Source organism: Aquarana catesbeiana, linkage group LG04 (genome assembly GCF_042186555.1).
Source record: "Aquarana catesbeiana isolate 2022-GZ linkage group LG04, ASM4218655v1, whole genome shotgun sequence".
Classification (NCBI taxonomy): domain Eukaryota; kingdom Metazoa; phylum Chordata; class Amphibia; order Anura; family Ranidae; genus Aquarana; species Aquarana catesbeiana.
Window position 1 is genome coordinate 330,000,793 of NC_133327.1, and position 23,540 is coordinate 330,024,332.

The window sequence follows — 23,540 nt, forward strand, 5'->3', positions numbered from 1 at the left end:
AGGGACTGGGGAATCTGTGTCCTTAGTCCCTTTCTCTGTCTCAAAGGGGAGATGTCAGGGGTCTGTTTAGGCCCCTGATATCTCACCAAAACCACCAACAGGGCTGATAAAAAAAACAAAAAAAAAATCAATAAATATTACAAAATTAAATTGTAAAAAAATGATGAAAAAAAATGAATTGTAAAAAACTACTGACACCCTCCCACCCTACCAGCACTGTCCACTACCCGAACCCTCCCCCCTCCCCAAAAAAAAAGCATGGTGAAAAAAAAAATTGGATTGTAAAAAATAAATACATATAAATAAACTATTGATAGCATCTACTGCTCTACTGACACAATCCACTGCCCCATACAGCCCCAACAGGAAGTGAGAGGAAATCCCTCCAAGGTGATGGAAATTCCTGTTAGTCAGCAGAGTTTTCAGATCTATTGTCTCCCTTGGAAAATTCCCCCTCTTATCCTGTTTTGTGACCTCTCAAAATTTGGGGTCTTCTTTCACTTTCAGTGATAATGGTCACCAGAACAGATAGAGTTAATCTCCTTAACCCCTTCCTGATCAGCTGCCACAGTTGTACTGCGGCAGATTAGCTCCCCTGGGCGAAATGTACATAGGTTCGCCTTTTGACCACTAGGGGGCACGCGCCGGAGCACGCCAGAGCCGATGCAAAAGCCTGGCAGGCTCTCAGGGAAGAGGAGACATATCTTGTGTTCATACCAAGTATAAACACCCATCCCTCTCTTCCCCTAGTCAGTCCCATCCCCCTACAGTTAGAACACACACTAGGGAACACAGTTAACCCCTTGATCGCCCCCTCGTGTTAACCCCTTCCCTACCAGTGACATTTATACAGTAATCAGTGCATTTTTATAGCGCTGATCGCTGTATAACTGTCAATGGTGACAAAAATGTGTCAAAAGTGTCCAATTTGTCCGCTGCAATATCGCAGTCCCGATAAAAATTGTAGCCCACCACCATTACCATTAAAAAAATTAATAATAAAAATGCCATAAATCTAGTCCCTATTTTGTGGACACTATAACTTTTGCACAAACCAATCAATATACGCTTATTGCAATTTTTTTACCAAAAATATGTAGAAGAATATATATCGGCCTAAACTGACGAAAAAAATTGTGTTTTTTTTAAATTTGGGATATATTTATTATAGCAAAAAATAAAAGATATTGTGCTTTTTTCAAAATTGTTGCTCTTCTTTTGTTTATAGCGCAAAAAATAAAAACCGCAAAAGCGATCAAGTACCACCAAAAGAAAGCTCTGTTTGTGGGAAAGAAATTACGTCAATTTTGTTTGGGTACAGAGCCGCACGACTGCGCAAATGTTAGTTAGGGCCAGTTCACACCAGGTGCACTTCCGTTCAGTTCCGTGCACTTTTTTTCTGCACTAAAAATGCATGCACAGTGTTTTCAATGTATTCCAATTGCTCTAGTTTACACCATGCAGTCAGTTTCCGGTCAGTTTCCAATGCAGAAACAGACCGGAAACTGACTGCAAGGTGTGAACTAGAGCCATTGGAATACATTGAAAACACTGTGCATGCATTTTATGCAGAAAAAAGCACACGGAACTGAACGGAACTGCATCTGGTGTGAACTAGCACTTAAAGCGACGCAGGGCCGTATTGCAAAAAATGGCCTGGTTATTGAGCAGCCAAATCTTCTGGGGCTGATATGGTTAAGGGGGACACAGACTGCACAAAAAAAGCCTGACTGGTGTTCAAAGCCTTCTCCACTCTACACAACACAAAAAAACTTTTGTCTTCAGTTATACTTTAACTATTTTAAATCTTTGTAATGCATATAATTGTCCTTTTAAATGATTATTTTCTCACAACTTGAGTTTATTTAATTGTACTGGACTAAAGGATGTCTAACAAAAGTAACGACCTATAAAGTGATAGCCCACTGTCATATTTGTTCCTATTTTTTTTTTTTTTATAAATATGTAAATCCGCAGCCATTTTTAACCACAATTGCAGTACTATTCTAATATGTATGTTATTGTACCTAATACTGGCCCTTTAATGGCTTATGTTTACTGTGTGGATACTAATTTGGATATCCACCATTTTGTGATTTGTTTAATAACAAGGCTTTATGTCCACCATTTTAATATTCTTAGTGTTATTCTTGGTGAACACATGGTGGCAGTATAATACAATCAAACACCGTACACTCGCAGACCAGTAATGTTTACTAATGTGAATATGTTACAGAAAAAAGCAGCTGCAGATTTTTGGATATATAGATTATATATATAACTATATATAGTTAAATATTTAAAAATGTTAGTCTTTATGTTATACACCTTTAACAACAGTGCATCATTACTCTCAACTCTGGATGCAGTCTTTAAAGCAAACATGCAGTATAAAAAAAAAAAAAAAGCAACGTTTGCTTACGCACATTATTGCACTGCAGTACCAAACTACGCATGCAGGATGCCATTCCCTTTAAATGGCATCCCAACAAACGAAGGCAACACAACTGTATAGTATTGCAATGCACTTCTATGTGTTGCATTCTTAAAAATTGTACAGTTTTGGCCATGGTGGTGTGCAGCCCTTGGAAAAAAAATGTGCTGTCCTAATGCGACACATGTTAATGCACTGCAAAAGTTTGAGCCTGCCCTTTAATAGTTCAGGCCCGATCCCTATAATTAATAGCAGCTTTAAAAGGTAACATACTAATACTTCAAACAGGATTCAGATGCATGTTGAATACCCAAAATCTGATGACAAGACATTCTTGCACTGCGCTTTTTTTAATTTTACAAACTGTACATTATGGATGCATACTTCCAAAATGAGTTAACTTTTGCATTATCCACATTTCATATTAACCATGTGCTATCCTGCCTAGTTTGTTCTTCAGATTTAGTGGGAGGACATAATCATTCCCACACTGTTCTCTATAGGACCTTTTTACTATGCTAAATTCCACCTTCTACTGGGATCACCCAGTTATGACATATGCATAGTTACACTGGTCCAGGCTGGATCGATGTACCTATGCTAAAATAATCATACTTGGAATTCAGCTTTAAAGACGAGGAGATTTTGCCAACCAGTGTTTAGTATGCATTCCAAATGCACAAAAACATCTATCAACATGAACCCTACTGCTACCCTTCATTTTTCCAGCGTGAGTGCTGTTATAGAGGAAGCTTTTACTTCAGATTCAGGTCCTTGTACAAGATGTAAACAAGTTTATTTTTCTTTATCGTCCATTGTGAGACACAGAAATATAAAAATTCTTAGGAATTGAATTATACAATATGCTAAAAGAAATGTTAAGACAGCCTCTGTATAATCCCCTGACCTATTGTCATGTCTCAGTCTTTTTGATAATGTCCAAGGAGGTTGGATGTCTCTTCCTCAGCTCTGCTGAGAAAAACGCTAACTATTCTTTATTGAGTATTGTGGGACAAGGGAATGTTACACCAGCCCCAAACATTATGCCCCAGTTTTTGCTAGGAGGTTGGATGCCTCTTCCCCATCTCTGCCCTCCCTGCCTACTGTAACCTTGTTATTTCTGGTATCCTGAAACTCTTGTCAGCACCAGCTACCTGGGTTTGTGAGTACCCATGGCTCAACTCACTTTGAGTTTAGTTGTTTTCCACTACAAGGTGCAACATGCCTTTTCAAAGACCCCTACTGCGTGAGGTAACCTCGGCATATACTCTGCCATTTTTGGATGACTTCTCAGTATTTCCCAAAAAGAACCAACACCTACAACATAGTCTTAAATAAAACAGTGCAGCGCAAAAAAGCGTGTAAACAGTCTGTATATTAAGTCCAAAACAGGAGACAGATCCACAGAAGAGAGAATCCTGATAGAAATCCAACCATGCAGGAATCAATATATCAATATGTGAGTAATAGCCACCACCAAAATGAGGGTTGCTTCGCTCACCACAAAGGAATAACCCCTGTGCCACAGAAGGTCATACTGCGCCTTTTTCCCACTAGACCGAGAAATTGAGTATGTATAGATGGCAACTCGTCTCTGCTGGTGGGTGATTTACCGACATCCAAATGGCATTAATGAAACATAAAGAAAGGATCTAAGTGCTCACTGTATAGTAAGATAGTTCACGCTTTATTTAAATAAGACTTACAAGATTCCTCGTCTTATTTGCAGCAATTAAAAACACAGCCTGGCCAGCTAAAGGAACACATGTTCCACTCGGATAGCAGCGAGTGACATCAAAGGCGTGGTTCCTCCTCCCATGTGTTCCTTTAGCTGTCCCAGCTGTGTTTTTATTTGCTGCCAACAGGACAAGGAATCTATTAATCTTGTAAGTCTTATTTAAATGAAGCGTGAACTATTTTACTATACAGTGAGCACTTAGATCCTTTCTTTGTTTTATTAATGCCATTTGGATGTCGGTAAATCACCCACCAGCAAAGACGAGTTGCCATCTACTGTATACATACCCAATTCCCCAGTCTAGTGGGGAAAAAGGCGAAGTATGACCTTCTGTGGCGCAGGGGTCATTCCTTTGAAGTGAGCAAAGCAACCCACGCTTTGGTGGTAGATATTACTCACATATTGATATATTGATTCCTGCACGGTTGGATCTCTATCAGGATTCTCTCTTCACTGGATCTGTCTCCTGTTTTGGAATTTATATACAGACTGTTTACATGCTTTTTTGCGCTGTACTGTTTTACTTAAGATTTTATTTTTGTGGATTTTTTAAATTTACCTTTGGTGTACAGCTTGCATTATTCCAATATGTTTAGTTCTTAAGGGTAGCGCTGATTTTATTCCTTATTTTTACCTACAACTTAGACTGTGGGACACCTACTGCTATAAGATCTTACTCATCCAAGTGTTATGCAGCTCCTCAGTGAGACCTCCCATACACCCAAAACACCTTTAATATCCACTTTGAATTTATTATTGGATTGTGCATTCTGCCTGCAGCTATTCTAAACATGCGTCAGCTCCATCCACAATAGAATCCAGTCCAATTCTGATCCTAAGTGGCCTCCACCTCTAAATATGCCTGAGGTTCCTATTTACTATCTTTGATTCAGATTCAGGGTCTTCCACACCTTATGTTGTTTGTGCTACACTGCAATTGGAGGATCAGGCTGTTCCAGGCATAGGTCTTTTATAGCTGTTTCTAGAGCGACCTTCACAATACATTTTAAATGTAAGACCTTCCCCTATGGGGTACTGGAAACAACCTGTGGAATCTATAGCCGGCCATAGCCGCTAGCAATAATCACTGTGTGTTCTCCTGGCCGGGACGGCTTCCCCCCTCTTGCCCACCGGGAGAACACATTAGCTCCATGGGAGGGATTCTGCCATCAACACTGATTGTGGTTGCAGGAAAGAAAATTGCACCATCTATGGCCAGCTAAATTTAACCACTTGCCGACCGGGCCATAGCCGAATGACGGTTACAGCATGTTAGGCTAGTTGTGGGAAGGCGTAGAGGCACGTCCTCCCAGACTCACACATGCTCATCCGTGCCCATACATGCTTCATCTGTGCCAATACATGCCTCATCCGTGCCTCATACATGCCCATCCCTGCCTCATACACGCCCATCTGTGCATCATCCGTGCCTCATACACGCCCATCTGTGCATCATCCGTGCCTCATACATGCCCATCTGTGCTTCATCCCTGCTTCATACATGCCAGTCTGTTAGGCTAGTTGTGGGAAGGCGTAGAGGCACGTCCTCCCAGACTCACACATGCTCATCCGTGCCCATACATGCTTCATCCGTGCCAATACATGCCTCATCCGTGCCTCATACATGCCCATCCATGCCTCATCCGTGCCTCATACACTCCCATCTGTGCATCATCCATGCCTCATCCGTTCCACATCAGTGCTCATCCTGATGGTGCTCCCTGCATGTTTGGCCTCTGTATGTGGCCAGGCTGTGTAAAAGTCTCACACATGTGGTTTCACCATACCCAGGAGGAGTAGCAGAATGTGTTTTGGGGAGTAAGTTTTGCTATGTACATGCTATGTGTTAGAAATACCTTATAAATTGGCCACTTTGTGTAGAAAAAAAAATGCGTTGTCATTTTCTTTCCACATTTTCCAAAAACTTGTGGAAAAAGAATGACATGTTCCAAGGACTCATTATGCCTCATAGAATATACGGTGTTTGCTTTCTAAAATGGGGTCATTTTGTCAGTGTTTCCATTGTCCTGGTGCTCCAGGGCCTTCAAAAGTATAATAGGTAGTCAAGAAATTATATATGTAATTTATGTCCCTAGAACACCTGACGGTGCTCCCTGCATGTTGGGCCTCTGTATGTGGCCAGGCTGTGCAAAAGTCTCACACATGTCTTATCGCCTTACTCAGGAGGAGTAGCAGAATGCAAAAAATTAAAAACCCAGTGGTGATTAAATACCACCAAAAGAAAGCTATTTTGTGTGAATAAAATGACAAAAATGTCATATGGGTACAGTGTTGGAGCGGGCAAGTGGTTAAAGCAAAGGTTCATTTAGCATGCTAGACATGAAGCCAAAGCACATTTGAACAGATATAACGCCCATGTGAGAAAACTTAGATACTTGCAAGCAAGCATTGCAGCTGTACAGCAGTGCTCCAGTGATTTGTTCAAAAAGCAACGGTGCACAAGAGCAGTGGCGGTGCGCCCATAAGGGCGCACGGGTGCTGCCCCCTCTCCCCAGCCACCCCCATATGACCATTGGATAGATTCATGCATTGCATGAATCTATTCATGGCTGCCGCTGCCACCCCCTATTCATGCGCGCGGCCCCTTTTCGGTGCCGGGCGCCTGAATCACGAGGCACAAACTGGAATTACAGCCAGAGCCAGAGCACCCCACCCTCCCCTTACATCAGTTGTCAAGAGTCCCCCACTCTGCCTTACATCACAATGCACCCCTTTACCTTGTGTTGCTGCCAGGAAGAAGCTGAGGGCAGAGCTGGGAAGTAGAAAGTGCAGAGTCTGAAGGAGGACCAGTGGAGGGCTGGAGTCTGTTGAATGCAGGAGGTGGAGACGAGGGGATGCGGCTGCACAGAGAGGTGCAGGATCTGTAAGAGGAGTTCTGTCCTCCTGTCTGCTGCCAACTGCTGAGACAAGGTGGGGGCAGAGACAAGAGGGGTCCCGCAGCTGTAGGAGAGGTGTAAGGGCCACATGAAATGGGCTGCAGTGCCGGATTTGGCCTGCACACCTTGTTGCACTTTTACTTTCTTTAAAAATAGTTTTTTACTTACAGATCTCAGGAGCAGGCAGGTTCCATTTTAGCAGTTGGCTACCCAGCATGCACCTCCTGATCTTGCGCATGCGCAGTAATGCCTCTGCGCGGCTCTCCTCCTTCCTGACAGGTTGCCAACGCAAGACTTCGGCAGTAGGAAATTTGCAAGAGCTCCTCGGATACATGATGCCGCTGTCCCAAGATCCCTTGCGAATTGCCTATTGACGTAATCGCCTAGACGAGGAATGCAGGAAGTGAAAGAGAGAAAATATTCTAAAAAAAACAAGCATTTGCATTGGTAAAAGGATGTGCAAGGGGGATTCCATAAAGTCCATAAATTGGTGGAATTCTGCTTTAATAAAAGAGCTAAAGCATTTAAAAAATGCAGTTAACATTTAAAGATACACCTTTGAAACAATGTAAACTTGAATTGACAAAATAGTACAAAAACAACACAAAAAAAGAACATTCAAAAAACAGATTTTATCATTACATTTAAACACATGAATTTTTCCAAGGGCAAATCTCCAAATCTTGGGACTGCTTCTGCAAATTAGGAACAGTGGCATTAATACGTTCCAATTGGCAAGCAGTATCTTATTCTATAGTGATGCATTAAATGTAGCAAATAGAAGTACAGGTAGGCTTTCATTGCTTTCCATTCTTCATGGCTTCATGGCTTTCCTTGTACTTTCTCCCAGCTATTGAAGGAGTTTTGGCCAGAATAGAAGGAGGGATGAAAGCAACATAACCATCTGGTAGATGAAACGCAGATGTGAAAAGGGCTAACTTTTTTTTAACCAAGTATAAATAATAGGCTTTGGATATTAGACAACATCAAACGGAACATGTATGTATAAATACAACAGTCAGAAAAATATATATTTGCTATTTACTTGCATATTCTCTATGTCTTTAAAATAACACAGTCAGTTCTGATTGGATCTTCTTTAAGGTGAAACTCCAGCCAAAACCTTTTAAACAGACTATGGCAGGGTTAGAATTTCTGTCATGTTTTTGTTGTTGGCTGTGTTGCCACAGAAAAATTTTATTTCACTTCCTCCTGCAGTCACTGTGGCAGGAAGTGAATACAATTTCCCAAATGCGCCATGGTTTCTGACATGTTTTTTTATTTCCGTCACTGTGTCAATGATGGAGAGATTTCTCCTCGCTTGCTGATTCGTGGGGAACAGACACCATTCAAAACCATAGAGAGGTTCTAATCATTCCCTACTCTAGCCAAAACATAAAAAAAAAGTCTTGGCTGGAGTTCCAGTTTAATATGATAACAACATTTACTAAATAAATATCTAATTTTAATAGTATATTTATATATTTACAAGTAAAATAAATCCCATGTGAGTCCTAGGGCAGTTTTTAATGGCCCTCTCCCACAGTGATGTGATCATGTCCTGTATGAGTCACTTGATGTGAAGGACAAAATAATGTCTGCAAATAGTAGCTGTATGGGCAAAGTGCCCTTGTGATACCTACTACAACTCTCTGTATACTTCTTAAAGTGATTGTAAAAGCTCTTTTTTTTTTTAAATAACAAACATGTTATACTTACCTCCACTCTGCAGTTTGTTTTGCACAGAGTGGCCCCGATCGTCTTCTTCTGGGGTCCCCCGGCGGCGCTATCAGCTCCTCCCTGCATCGTATAACTCCCTAGGACAGTGATGGCGAACCTTGGCACCCCAGATGTTTTGGAACTACATTTCCCATGATGCTTGTGCACTGCAGTGTAGTTGCAAGGTTCGCCATCACTGCCCTAGGAGAAGCGCTCTCCCGGGGGGTTACCTTGCGAGTGCGCTCCCGAGTCCAGCATCTGCATCCATAGACAAGTACTAAATCTAATTACTATGAAATACAAAAACCTTCCTTTAACATCCCTTAGTGAGCCAAATCCTCCTTCGTTAAAGTGGAAGTAAACCCTTTTTTTGATCTTGTACCTACAGGTAAGTCTATAATAAGGCTTACCTGTAGGTACAGTGACTATCTCCTAAACCTGCATAGTTTAGGAGATATTCACACTGCATGCAGCCGGTGACATCACTGGCACATGTGCTCTGAAGGGACAGCATACCCACGCCATTCCTTTAGAGCTCCGTGCCAAGGTCCGTGACTCCCGTGTGCATGCATGGGAGTGACATCTTTGCGGCAAGGCCAACCAGATGGCTGGAGGAAGCAAACCCGGAGAGAAGACTGGGTGAAGATGGAAGCACCTTCAGCAGTGATAGAGCACCACTGCAATGCATACTAGCACATTATGCCATTGTCTTACAGGATTAAAAAAATGTTTACTACCACTTTAATGTCTTAGACACACCCCTTCACAGACACTGCTGCTCACAGTGTGAGAATGTTAGCAACAGAGGCAGTGCTGTCAATCCAGAAAACAGCAGGCAGGACTAGGACTGGTCAGGTTAACAAACTGCTAGCTTGTCAATAAGCAGTGACAATGCCTGATAGCCACACCCCCTGCAACATGTATCCATCCCACTGTAGTGCAAGCCACAACTGCCTACATGAGAGTGGCAGCTCTGCCCTGAACGCAGGAGCAGTGCAGCATTGTTTTCACGTCATCACAGGAAGCTGCAATAGGTGGACTTCACTGGAAGGCTCAACAGGTATTTGTGAGAATGACTCAGGCTGGGTTCACACTAGTCCGGTGCGAATTGCAGCTCCGGTTTCCCTGCGAAGATAAAAATGATGTATTCAGCAGTTCCTCTCTGTTGTAGCTGTGGCTCAGCTGATCAGGGGGGAGGTGTAGGAGGAGGGGGAGAGAATTCCTGTTCACAATGCAACACATCTGCGAATCAGATGCGTGCCCATGAAAGATTATGTGCCTGCAATTCGCACACGTTTTTTGTGCAATGCGGAGTGCGAATGCAACGCACATATGTGAACCAGACCCATTGAAAAGAACATATTTGCAAATGTTCTGTGAATAAGATGGGGTGTAAGCTGCATCCAATTCGGATATGTGTGAACCCAGCCTAAAGCTGGGTACACACTGCAAGATTTTTTTCGTTCAACCCAGTGGGTTAGACTAAAATAAAACCTGACAGATCACTGTACCAACACAAGCAATGTTGGTGCAGCACTCTCCCCTCTGTGTACTAATGTATCCCCCACCAGAATACACTAATCAGCTCTCGCAGCCATTAGCTACAAGCACTGATCGGATGCTAGTTTTCCAGGATGTCCGTTTGACAAAAGCTGGTCCTTAGACTGGTCAGATAGACTGCTATACACACTGACCGAAAGTGTGTACCCAGCTTTAGAGAAAACTGTAAGTGCAGGTGCACATAAAGTTAGGTGATCTACATTAAATGCCTTCATTGCGGAGTCTTCTTCCAGCCCTTTGAGCTTTATTGCAACTCCCCCCCAAGATCTGCCAATCTATTTTCCATTCTATTGAAATGTACATACAGTATACTGGAAATATTTTCAACTCTGCTCTTAATGTATACGTGCTGCAAAAAAAAAAAATGCATACATTTTAATAAAACTGAAGTGTGGCAAAAAATGAATTAGGGCATTATCTACAGCTATGTAGTAGGTATCTGTAATGATGTGTGCTCCAGTGGTGGCTGCTGCTTATTTCCTGAAAATGTTTACTTTTGGTGGTGATGTAACCGCTGAAGTTCTGGTGGTGAAATTGACAGCTGGAGCACATTGATCAAAGCAGGTCACCTGCCTTGTAATCTTTTAAAAGAATACAAAGCATTCTGTGATAGGTCAATGTGAGATTGTTCCTGCTCCCCTTGTCCGATCATAGAAAGCCTTGGATCCTTTGCAAAGAATACAAGATCTTATCTGAATGGAGGAGCTGCACAGTGAGCAAATCGTTTGATCGCTGTGCTCAAGCGCTGACTGTCAGTTTCAGTGCCAGAACTTAAGGTTTTTGCCTACACTTCAGTTTTAAGCTTGTTCCTAAAAAAATTAGTTCGGTTTGAAAAAGCTTGTAGAAATTCTGAGTGACCTTGTTATAGTCTATATCGGCTTACATACATTTCATGTGATTGTAGGCTATTGCTCAGAATCATTAGATGTTGGCTGTAAGTGAGATGTACTTTCCTGATCATTGATATGGTGATGGATCTTACAGTCACACTGTGATGTAGTCAGTCTTTGCGCATATTTTTTCAAACAGCATTTTGAAAAATATTTAAAGATGAGGTACATCAGCTCGCTGATATTGAGTATAATACAGAGTCCTGAAGTAAGTACTACAAAATAGAGGAAAATCTTTTTCTCTGTAGGTTTGGAGATATAACAGTCAACGAGATTGGGGCAAGGTTCCATATCACACTTCACCATCCGTGGAACACTAAATCCACCATATAACTTGTAGAAAAGTATCAGGAAACCAAACTCAAACACTGTTTTAAATAGAAGACTGATGACATATGTACACCATAAGCCACCATCCATGCTTCCTGGGTTATCGTAGAGCTTTTTGTTGTGTCTCTTCTCTCTGCTTTCCCGATATGCCACATGGAGAACAACAAGAAGTGAGGGTGTAGACACCATTATTAGCTGAAGAGCCCACAGTCTGACTTGTGAGATAGGGTAGAAGTAATCGAAGCAGACATTTTCACACCCTGGCTGTCGGATGTTGCATTCAAACTCCTTTTGCTCATCTTTCCAAACATTTTCTGCAGCAACCACATACACCAGAAGTCGAAATATGAAGACAACTGACAGCCAGACCCTTCCAATACTAGTTGAGTATTTGTTGACACCGCTTAAAATGTCTCTTAAAAAAGACCAGCTCATGTCTTTGCACGGACGATGTCTGTGAAATTAAAGAGAAATATGTTTAACAGAAATCCTCAACATTGAGCTTTCTTTATTCTGAGTTTTTTTTTTTTTTTTTTAAGTATAGTTGTATTTTTAGCATAGTTATCATTTAAATTACCTTTCTTCCCATCAACCCTCAGAATGTAATACAGGTGGTCCCCAGGTTACAAACAAGGTAGGGTCTGTAGGTTTGTTCTGAAGTGGAATCTGTTTGTAAGTCGGAACAGGTACATTTTTTTAAGTGTAGCTCCAGCCAAAAAAGCTATTTTTAAGCTTTTTAGATAGCATGGGGGAGGGTTAACACCCCTGTAACATTTGTTTTGCTGTCTGTGCCCCTGTTCAGAAGATTTCACCTCACTTTCTGTCCCAATGACAACTGGATTTTGAAAATTTTGGGTTGTTGTGGAAACAAGCCTTGGTGATAGAGCATCAGCGGGGGTACCTTTTTCACATAATAGAGGGTAGTTAATACAGGAGTGAATTTCCCTTCCTAGGGGTAGATTTCCTCTCACTTCCTGTTGTCTTCCTCCGTTTGTAAGTAGGAGTCGTTTGTAAGTCGGATGTTTGTAACTAGGGGACTGCCTGTACTTACCTTCAAGATCATTGGTGGTCCAGTGGGTGCAGTCCAGTCACCACTGCACTTGTTTCTCTACAGTCTTCCACTCCAAGAAGTCCTCAACTTGGAGAAGAATCTCCATTTATACCTATAAACAGGCCATCCACCATTGGAATGAATGAAAGATATCCTCTCCATGTGAATGAATAGAGATTCTCCTGCATATGCACAAAAAAAAAAACAGATTTATGCAGTAGGATCCCAATGAGCCTCACTGTGAAGATTTTGGAGTAGTGTGGCTACAGCGTGTAAAATAAGTATTGAACACATCACCCTTTTTCTAGGTAAATATATTTCTAAAGGTGCCATTGACATACAATTTTCACCACATGTTGGTAACAACACATACAATCCATACATACAAAGAAACAAATAAGTTCAGAAATTAAGTTATGTGTAATAAAATGGAATGACACAGGGAAAAAGTATTGAACACATGAAGAAAGGGAGGTGCAATAAGGCATGGAAAGCCAAAACACCAGCTGAAATCTATCAGTAATTAGAAAGCAATCCTGCCCCTTGTCAGTGCAAATTAATATCAGCTGGTTCAGTCCCAACTGATGGCCTATAAAACGGTGTCTTATTATCAAGTTGTCACACAAGAAACATCTCATGATGGGTAAAAGCAAAGAGATTTCTCAAAACCGTTGCAACCTTATTGTTGAAAAACATACTGATGGCATAGGTTACAGAAGGATTTCTAAACTTCTGAATGTTCCAGCAGTACTGAGCACTGTTGGGGTCATAATCTGGAAGTGGAAAGAACATAATTTCACCATAAACCGGCCACGACCAGGTGCTCCTCAAAAGATTTCTGGCAGAGGAGTGAAAAGAATCATCAGAAGAGTTGTCCAAGATTCAAGGACCACTTGTGGAGAGCTTCAGAAAGACCTGGAATTAGCAGGTACAATTGTTTCAAAGAAAACAATAAGTAATGCCCTCAATCGCCATGGCCTGCATGCACGCTCACCACGCAAGACTCCATTGCTGAAGAAAAAGTGCGTTGAAGCTCGTTTAAAGTTTCCTGAACATTTAGACAAGCCTGTGAAATAGTGGGAGAATATATTCTGGTCAGATGAGACCAAAATTGAACTCTTTGAATGCCATAAAACACACCATGTTTGGAGGTCAAATGACACTGTACATTACCCTAAAAACACCATACCAATGGTGAAGTTTGGAGGTGGGAACAATGGTGTGGGGCTGTTTTCAGCATACGGCACTGGCAAACTTCATGCCATTGAAGGAAGGCTGAGCGGAAAAATTTACCAAGACATTCTTGATAAAAATCTGCTGCCGTCTACCAGGATGATAAAGATGAAATGAGGGTGGAAATTTCAGCAAGACAATGATCCCAAACCCAAAGCCAAGGAAACTGTCAATTGGTTTCAAAGAAAATAAAGCTGCTAGATGGCAGCAAACACCTGACTTTAAGCCAATAGAAAATCTATGGAAAGAACTGAAGATCAGAGTTCATAGAAGAGGCCCATGGAACCTTCAAGATTTGTGTGGAAGAATGGGCCAAAGTCGCACCTAAGCAATGCATGTGATTAGTTTCTCCATACAGGTGGCATCTTGAAGCTGTCATTACCCACAAAAGTTAGCGTATTCAATACTTTTTTTTTCTGTGTCATTCCATTTTATTGCACACAACTTAATTTCTGAATGTATTTGTTTTCTTTGTATGTATGGATTGTATGGTTGTTACTGACGTGGTGAAAATTTCATGTCAATAGCACCTTCAGAAATATATTTACCTAGAAAAATGGCAAAGTTTTCAATACTTATTTTACCAAGTGTAGGTAACCTATAGCAGCCAATTAAATGTCAGTTTGCTGGAGTATGATCAGCTAAAATGTCTTTGATTTCGGGTTTCTATGAGTTACTACACTATGTACATCACTGCTTTGCTCTGCTGTATTAAAAAACACCCAGTTGGTTCTTATCTTTACTGGAGGCAGAAGTCTGGAAGGCTTATATCACAAAGCAGCTCAAAGAGAGCTAACTGGGATTGTGAGCCTGATATTTTCTTATTTAAAGCGTTTGTTACCCCAACACTTCATATTTCTGATATGTGCCTGCTCTACCATGTACTTGTATGAGAAAGGATCCTGTTCTTTTTGTATTGCTTCCTTTATGTGAAATCCCTGGTGTTCCTGTCAGTCCTCTTGCTTTCCTAATAAATACTGACCACACCAAGCAGGATAGCACAGCGTGGTCAATTATCTAGGTATGCTGGGAACTCAGCCTGCTCTCCTCCAATGACCAGACTTATCCCGACACGCCTCCGCTGCACAGACATTAACTGGCAAGCTCAGTGTGCTGCTGCTTCTCCTCTCCCAGCTCTTATGCAGCTGAGAACAGAGGGAAGATGATCACTTATAAAAAAGGGAAAAAAAGGTATTTATAATCTTTTTTTTATATCTATACAAAGATGTTTTGCCTTTCATTTCTATTTTTAACTGAATGGGTTTTTTTACAAGGTGATTGTTTACAATCACTTTAAGGCACCTTCTGCTGTTAAGTTATGTATGGGAGTGCAGTGGTGAATGTAGGGGCACAACTGAGTTGGAATAGGTTTACTAGGGAAACTACTGCTGAGCTAAGAATGGGTGATATCTTCAGATTAAAGCTGCTGTTAAAGGGATGGGGATCTGGACATTCCCAGGTAAAAGAACATATTATTAGACGCTGCGGTGCTGAAGATCACAAGTATAGGGTATATACTCTATATTATCTATTTCAGAACTTTGTTTCCGTCATTAACATTTTGCTAAAACAGCATAAAAATTTTGATTTTTAATTTTGCCAGTTTGGAGAAATGCTGTGGAGTCAATAAGGAAGGTGAAATTGCAGTGGGTTTTAAAATTAAATAAAAAAACGCATATTAAAAAAAAAACTTTCCACGCCTGCTGAATAAATATAAATAAAATTTTTAAAAAGTAGATTTTTTTTTCAAGCAAATCTCAGAGCTTCTTTAAAATGTTGCCAAAATCAATTTCTCCCATATCACTCTGCTAACAGCTGATAACAGTAAAATACAAAAGAATAAGGCTCAAATATTTTGTAGTTCTTCCTCTTCTGCAATTTTTAAATATTTCTCTTTCTGTTATCAGGTCAGGAAAATCAGCTATTTTGTACTATTTCAGAAATTGCATTTAAAAATATGAGCTGTTAAAGAGAAACTGAAAATAGCTGGAAAGAATTAATTAAATGACTCAGAATTTTCTTTTGCAATATTTCTTTGGCATTAATGCATTCCTTAGCATATACAGTAAATATAACAGGAAATTGATCTGCAGGTTATTATAGCGTTTACTGACCTACTGCTGGTATTTTACATTTGGGATTCACATGGCTGACATCTTTACTGTTCCATGGTTGCCCCTACCCAATCTGCGTGGAGTGTAGAATAACTATATTTTTTTACACTGTCATGTATGTAAAGGTTAGGTTCACATTATTGCAACTTGTGTTGTGCATGTAGGCAGCCTATTAATTTGAATGTGTTTCCCTACCTGTAGAAAGGCAAGAAAAGAAATACCTGACTTTTTTTTAAAAAGTGCCACAGCAATCCGCATGGTGCTTGCGACACCATGCGATTTGATGCGAGCGAAAATGTGCTGCACTTGTTGATGCAAGAGTAGCACATTTGCCTGCGGATCAGGAAAGCATGTGTGTTCCTGACCCTCGAAAATGTAAACCTAGCCTATCAGTATTTGTATTGATACATTTCTCACATACTGTATATATTCTTAGAAGAAAGCTGTTTCTTGGTTTTCTGTGTGTATATTATACAAAGTGTAGTACGAGTTTTTGGACTGTAGCATAATACCATACTACATACATTTATTTAGAAGCTATATTGTATGCAACCTTATAGTGTAATATGTCTGAATATTCTTGTACACTTCCTTGAAATGGACACTATAGAAAGAAAGAATTTAAAAAATGTTACTTTACAAAAAAAACACAGCTGTTTTGCTTTCTGCTATTCCCGTAAATGTGCTTTTCTTTGGCTTGTGGTTTATTTGAGTGTAGAGTTTATTCAAAATAGCAATATAAAGAGCAATGATTGCATGGTACGAGAACCAAGAACAGTCAGTCAGATTTCATATTACAGAATAACAAAATATATGTATATATATATATATGTGTGTGTGTGTATGTATATATATGTGTATACATATTTGTTCTGACTGATCTAAGAAAGGGTGCGAACAAATCAGCCTGAAACGTAATCTTTGTCTGAACAGATGATTGTAACAATTTTGTCTGGAATGATTCTACTTACTTTGTAATCTTTTTCCAAAGATTTGATGGAATAAAGCAACAATTTTTAAGTGCAGCAACCTCTGAAGCTTTATTCTTTTATATATATATATATATATATCTATATATAGAGATAGATAGATAGATAGATAGATAGATAGATAGATAGATAGATAGATAGATAGATAGATAGATAGATAGATAGATAGATAGATAGATAGATAGATACACACACTTGTATACATGTTGTATATTGTATATTTTAACTACTATCAGTCTCTGCATTTGCCTTTTGAAATAACCCCATAAGTAACCAGTGCATACATAAACAAGGATATACCTAATAATGGTCTGTACACACGATCCAAAAATCGGCCAAAAAATACCGCTTTCGAATCGATCGTACAATAATCTGATCCTTAGTACACAGCTTTCGAGAGCCGATCACAACAGTTCACCCAATATTATTAGATCAAACAAACATGAAAAATGTTCTCGTACGATACCAGCTGGTACAATTTTCTTTTAATCAGTACAGTCGTCGTCCGAAAATACAATAAAAATACAATACAACACATGACATCACTTCCGATTTTTTTATTCTGTCGTACGAGAATTTTTGTCACTTTAGTAACCTCTCCATTTTGGATATGCGACGAGCATGCAAAAAAAAAATGGACGATCTCCCGTTGGATTTTCGGATCATGTGGGCAGGGGACATAAGGCAGGGGACAATGTAAAATGAGCAAATAAGTAACCGGATCAGATTTCATGTTTTACTGATCTGACTATAGTAATCTAAAATTTAGTATCCATGACTTGCGGCAGTTCACCCATCATCTTTGCTCCTTCCACTACTTCTGTATAACCCCAGTAATACTTCAACACTGTCGGGCTTCATTTGGATGTATACTGAGGAACCCAGAGGCAGTAAAAATGTGTACTTGATGCAAAAACGACTGAAAAAAACATAGTGCCATTTAAGGACATATTGCAAATAAAAATACTCACAATACAAAAACTGATCTGATGATCTGGAAATTGTTATCCAGTTTTCAACTTTGATATATAAGTATCTATCTATAGGGTATAGATAAAAAAAATGCAGCGCTACTCATTCATCTAAGTGAATAAGCCTGATGATGCCGCTTTATAATGACTCATCCGTTAAAAAAAAAAAAAAAATTGCACCTTATTTCTCATTCCCTATACAGTAAAAGCTGAGTAATGCAACTAATATACAACGGTATCACTTACAGAAGAAATGAACATGCCAGTGGGTACAGCTCACTGCATGGAGACCTACATATTTATGTACATTCTGTATCCTATCATATTCAGCTACATAAAAAATGTCTACAAAAAGCCAACTAAGGCTCAGTAATTGCACCTACCTGTAGTGCGACTGAAGACGGATGTAAAGTGCTGCCTAAACTGACAGCACTATATAAGTACCTTAAATAAATAATAATAAAATAAGACGTAAAGCCTAGAGCATCTAGATGCTGCATTAAATATTCATTCTGATGCCTGTTCCTCTGCGCAGTTTCCTTGTGTGTAACAGAGCAACCAGTATCTAAGGCGAGTCGAACAAGTGTAACCTGATCATTTGTTTTGTGTATTAGTCAGAGAGAGAAACACCTCTGTTTAGTATGAAAGCATAGAAGAAAGGAGGCTGGATCATCATCAACAATATCCTAGCTTGCATGTGTATTGTATAAATAAGAGCTCTGCATAATATAAACTTAGTTCATGTGTACAGCAATACACACATCCACTCACCGGCCACTTTATTAGGTACACCTGTTCAATTTCTTGGTAACACAAATTGCTAATCAGCCAATCACATGGCAGCAACTCAGTGCATTTAGGCATCTAAACGTGGTGAAGACGACTTGCTGACGTTCAAACCGAGCATCAGAATGAGGAAGAAAGGGGATTTAAGTGACTTTGAACATGGCATGGTTGTTGGTGCCAAACGGGCTGGTCTTAGTATTTCAAAAACTGCTGATCTACTGGGAGTTTCATGCACATCCATCTCTAGCCACTTGCTGTCCGCCCACCATCAATTGACGGAGGGACGGTGCGGCTCTCGTTCTGGGAGGACGTCATATGAAGGCACCCCAGAACAGCCGATATTGCGCGACCGTGGGGGGCACGCAGCGTGGTGATCGTGGCTATGCCGTGTTGCTAGGACACAGCGTGACCCCGATCTCTGTAAAGAGCCACGGCTCTTTAACCATTTGATCAGCTATCACAGCCAGTCACATGTAAATACGGAAATGTCGTGAATCGGCTCTCCTCGCCTCACACTGACAGAGTGTGGTGAGGAGTGCCAATCAGCAGCATCTCCTCGTAGAGGAGACCTAGGCAGGTAGTCAGGGCACTGATCATCAGTGCCCTGATTACAGGAAAGCCCCAGCAGTGCCCATCAGTGCAACCAATCAGTGCCCATAAGTGATGCCAGTCAGTGCCTCCCATCAGTGCCTGCCCATCAATGCCCATCAGTGCTGCCTATCCGTGCCCACCAGTGCTGCCCATCAGTGCCCACCACTGCCGCCTATCAGTGCCCACCAGTGCCGCATATCAGTGCCACCTAATCAGTGCCCACCAGTGCAGCCTATCAGTGCCCATCAGTGCAGCCTCATCAGCGCACATCAGTGAAGGAGAAAAATTACTTATTTACAAAATTTACTGACAGAAAATAAGAAAAACTTTTTTTTCTAAATCTTTGGTCTTTTTTCTTTTTTTGTGTGTAAAAAATAAAAATCCCAGCAGTGATAAAATACCACCAAAATAAAGCTCAATTTGTGTGAAGTAAAAGATAAAAAATTTCAATTGGGTACAGTGTTGCATGACCGCGCAGTTGTCATTCAAAGTGCGACAGCACTGAAAGCTAAAAAATGGCCTGGACAGGAAGGGGGTAAAAGTGCCCAGTATTGAAGTGGCTGGGGCAGTGATGGTGAACCTTGGCACCCCAGATGTTTTGGAACTACATTTCCCATGATGCTCGTGCACTCTGCAGTGTAGTTGAGCATAATGGGAAATGTAGTTACAAAACATCTGGGGAGCCAAGGTTCGGCATCACTGGGCTAGGGTGTACAGAGAATGATCTGAAAAAGAGAAAATATCCAGTAAGTGTCAGTTCGAGATGATAGAAAGGCAACAGTAACTCAAATAACCACTTGTTACAACCAAGGTATGCAGAATACCATCTCTGAATACACAACACATCAAACCTCGAAGCAGATGGGCTACAGCAGCAGAAAATCACACCAGGTGCCACTCCTGTCAGCTAAGAACAGGAAACTGAGGCTACACTTCACACAGGCTCACCAAAGCTGGACAAGAGAAGATTGAAAAAACGTTGCCTGGTCTGACGAGTCTCCATTTCAGCTGCAACATTCAGATGGTAGGGTCAGAATTTGGCGTAAACAACATGAAAGATTAGATCCAGCCCGCCTTGTATCAACAGTTCAGGTTGGTGGTGGTGGTGTAATGGTGTGGGGGATATTTTCATGGCACACTTTGGGCCTCTTAGTACCAATTGAGCATTGTTTATACGCCGCGGCCTACCTGAGTATTGTTGCTGACCATGTCCATCCCTTTATGACTACAGTGTATCCATCTTCTGATGGCTACTTCCAGCCAACAGAAGCTCAAATCATCTCACCACTAGTTTCTTGAACATGGCAATGGGTTCACTGTACTCCAATGGCCTCCACAGTCACCAGATCTCAATCGAATAGAGCACCTTTGGGATGTGGTGGAATGGGTGGTTAGCAGCATGGATGTGCAGCCGACAAATCTGCAGTAATTGTGTGATGCTATCATGTCAATATGGACCAAAATCTCTGAGAAATGTTTCCAACACCTTGTTGAACTCCAAAATGTAATTCTCAATACAACCCTAATAAAGTGTATGTAAACCCAAAATCCAGGCCTCACTGTATACAGTTTTTTAAGAAAATATATTTTTAATCTGCTGCAAATTTTTTTACCTGGAGATCCTGATGACATCATATCAACGAAGCGTGTTGGGCCGAGCTTCCAGTTTAGTAATATCAGGTCAGTGGAATGCAGAAGCGTTCCAGGGAGTGTATATGCCTGACTGCTTTTATTTTACAAGCCTATATATTGTATATAGTGGAACTTTTAAGCTTGTTAAAGAACTCAATAAATGGTATTACACTACCTTCTGGCGCCTTCCCAATTTTCGTGCATATGTGACAGTGAAGAGGAGAAGTCAACGTGTCCGATGCATTGCTGATCGGGTTTATATTGTCTGCACACCCACGCAATCATTGATGGATTCCTGGGACAACAAGTTGCCGTCAGGCACCATACAGCTCACAGCAGAAATTCAAGGGAACCTGTGTAAGGACATCCTGCCTCACAGGACCCATGTTTTGGCCAGATTGGTGAACAGGCAGAAGCCCATCTAATCTCTGACACTTTACCTAAAGACACTGCAGGCAGACACCTTTACACCGGACCAGTTGGAGGGTCTTTCCTGGGGAAATTACAACATCTATTACCTTCAGCCTCATTGGCTTGCTACTACACAGTAACATCTCTGGGCCCCACCATAGCTAGCTGAAGATCAAGGATACCCATACTTCAAGAACCTCATTTCATCAAAGAGCCTCTGCTCATGATGCTTTGGCAGATTACAACCACCTTATAGATATATGACCATTTATTAAAGGGGAACTCCTACACAAACCTTAAATATTGTATACTTCATATTTCCTGTTACATCAGGACCCAAAGGGTTGTCTCTTCCCCCTCTTGTTTCTGGGGTCATAAATCTGTTACAGCCTGTTTATTATAGCCATTTGACTTATTGCTATTTCATTGTGAGTTCTGGTGATCTCATTTTACTGAAATATCACTCAAATTGGGTTATGCCTGTAACTTATATAGTCCTGTTGACCTAACCTCCCAGTAAAGTGTTGACTTGCAATTTTTACTAATTATTGGTGTCTTTTGCATTTTATATTTGCTTGAAGAATGTCAGAACCTAGAGTGTCAGAGGTGTCGGGGGGCTTGCAAAGTCAGTGCAATCAATGGAGGACAAGCAACTTCCAGTGGCCCTTGCAGGGGTAGTGCTACATAAATATTGGACTTTTTTTGTTTTTGTCCTAATTGAAAAACGAGGAAGGTGTATTGTGATGTTTGGTCACATTTTTTCATTATTAGAAACAACTTGAAGTTGACATCTGGGTTAAATCAGTAACGATATTTATGGTGAGGGGGAGGTGTATTATAGCACATCACACTGGTTCATGAAAATATATATAAAACCTTGTTTTTTATATTTTCATTTCACAATTGAAATAAGGTATATTGAAGTTAATGATATGTTAGTGTAAGAGGGTGGTACAATATAGTACATATATAGATTTTGCTTTAAGATTTTGTAAGAGCATTTGGGAAAGGTGCACTGTAGCGCCATACCATAAACAATATTTTCTTTAAAAGTGTTTTAGTTCCTCATAGCTTTCCAGAGTTTTATACCGGTAACATGTAAGTTTGTTCACTGAAGGTCATTTTATAAAGGAACAATGTTCATGTTTGAAGGTAATATAGGAAAATGTATAGTATTCTAACTTTGCACTTTCCTGAATAGTCTATAGCAGTGATGGCGAACCTTGGCACCCCAGATGTTTTGGAACTATATTTCCCATGATGCTCATGCACTCTGCAGTGTAGTTGAGAATCACGGGAAATGTAGTTCCAAAACATCTGGGGTGCCAAGGTTCGCCATCACTGGTCTATAGTGTGATTTTTTTTGCCTGGAGCGTCCAAGGTTGCATGTGAAGGACCAAGTTTTGTCTTGCAATGTCCCCTGCACAATGTTTATCTCTTAGGGCCAGTTCACACCACATGCAGTCCAGTGCGTTTTTCTTTTCTGCATCAAAAATGCATGGAAAGTAGGTTATATGTTTTTTTTAATGGAATAGTTCACACCAGTGCTTGCAGTTCCAGTGCGTCCCATTTTCGAAAGAAAATTTGTTCGGAATTCGACCAATGCATCCCTATTGAAAGATTACCCTTTATTCCTGTTCTGGTGGCAACTAAAAAAATGTGGACTTACCCACACTTTCAGTCCTGGTGACATTGGTGATCAGAACAATTAGAAAGAGCTAATCTCCCTGACCGGGACACATACAACAACAAAATCCTTACAGTGGTTCTAACCCCTCACCACTCTCTTCAAACCTAAAAAAAGTTTTGACTTTAGTTGTGCTTTAAACTCAGAAATGCTTAGGACGCAACACAGTGTGATTGCTGGGACACGCTGTGTACAGCAACCCATTCAAAATGCACCTCAACACAAGACAAAAGTAGGTCGACCATTATTTAAGTGCAGCACAATACCCAGAGCAGATATGCAGTATATGTGCCTTGTGGTATGCTATTAGGGAGTGCATTGCAGCACACTGCTATATAGGTGGGGTCTTGATTTCAGGTTGACTCCAGCTAAGCCTAAGCTGGTAAAAGGTGTGAGGCTTCCAGTTGCTTTTTTTCTCTTCCTCCTGCTCCCTCTCTCTCCCCTGGCATTCCTTCTGTCCAAGGACAGAGCCCCCCAGCACAGGGGCCCCCTCCAGACAACTGGACC

General features: G+C 40.8%; 1 protein-coding gene across 2 annotated transcripts; it reads right to left on the bottom strand.

Moving 5' to 3' along the window:
- Positions 1–7,686: 7,686 nt before the first annotated feature.
- Positions 7,687–18,561, bottom strand: GJB7 (gap junction protein beta 7). Of its 2 annotated transcripts, none has more exons than XM_073626900.1 (2): positions 18,310–18,561; positions 7,687–12,022 (listed from the first exon to the last, which is right to left on the bottom strand). In XM_073626900.1, exon 2 carries the CDS (start codon positions 12,001–12,003, stop codon positions 11,254–11,256), a length of 750 nt encoding a protein of 249 aa, XP_073483001.1. In that variant the 5' UTR covers positions 12,004–12,022; positions 18,310–18,561; the 3' UTR covers positions 7,687–11,253. The 2 variants fall into 2 exon arrangements, with proteins under 2 accessions (XP_073483001.1, XP_073483002.1); XM_073626901.1 differs by lacking the exon at positions 18,310–18,561 and adding an exon at positions 12,620–12,771.
- Between the last annotated feature and the right edge of the window lie 4,979 nt (positions 18,562–23,540).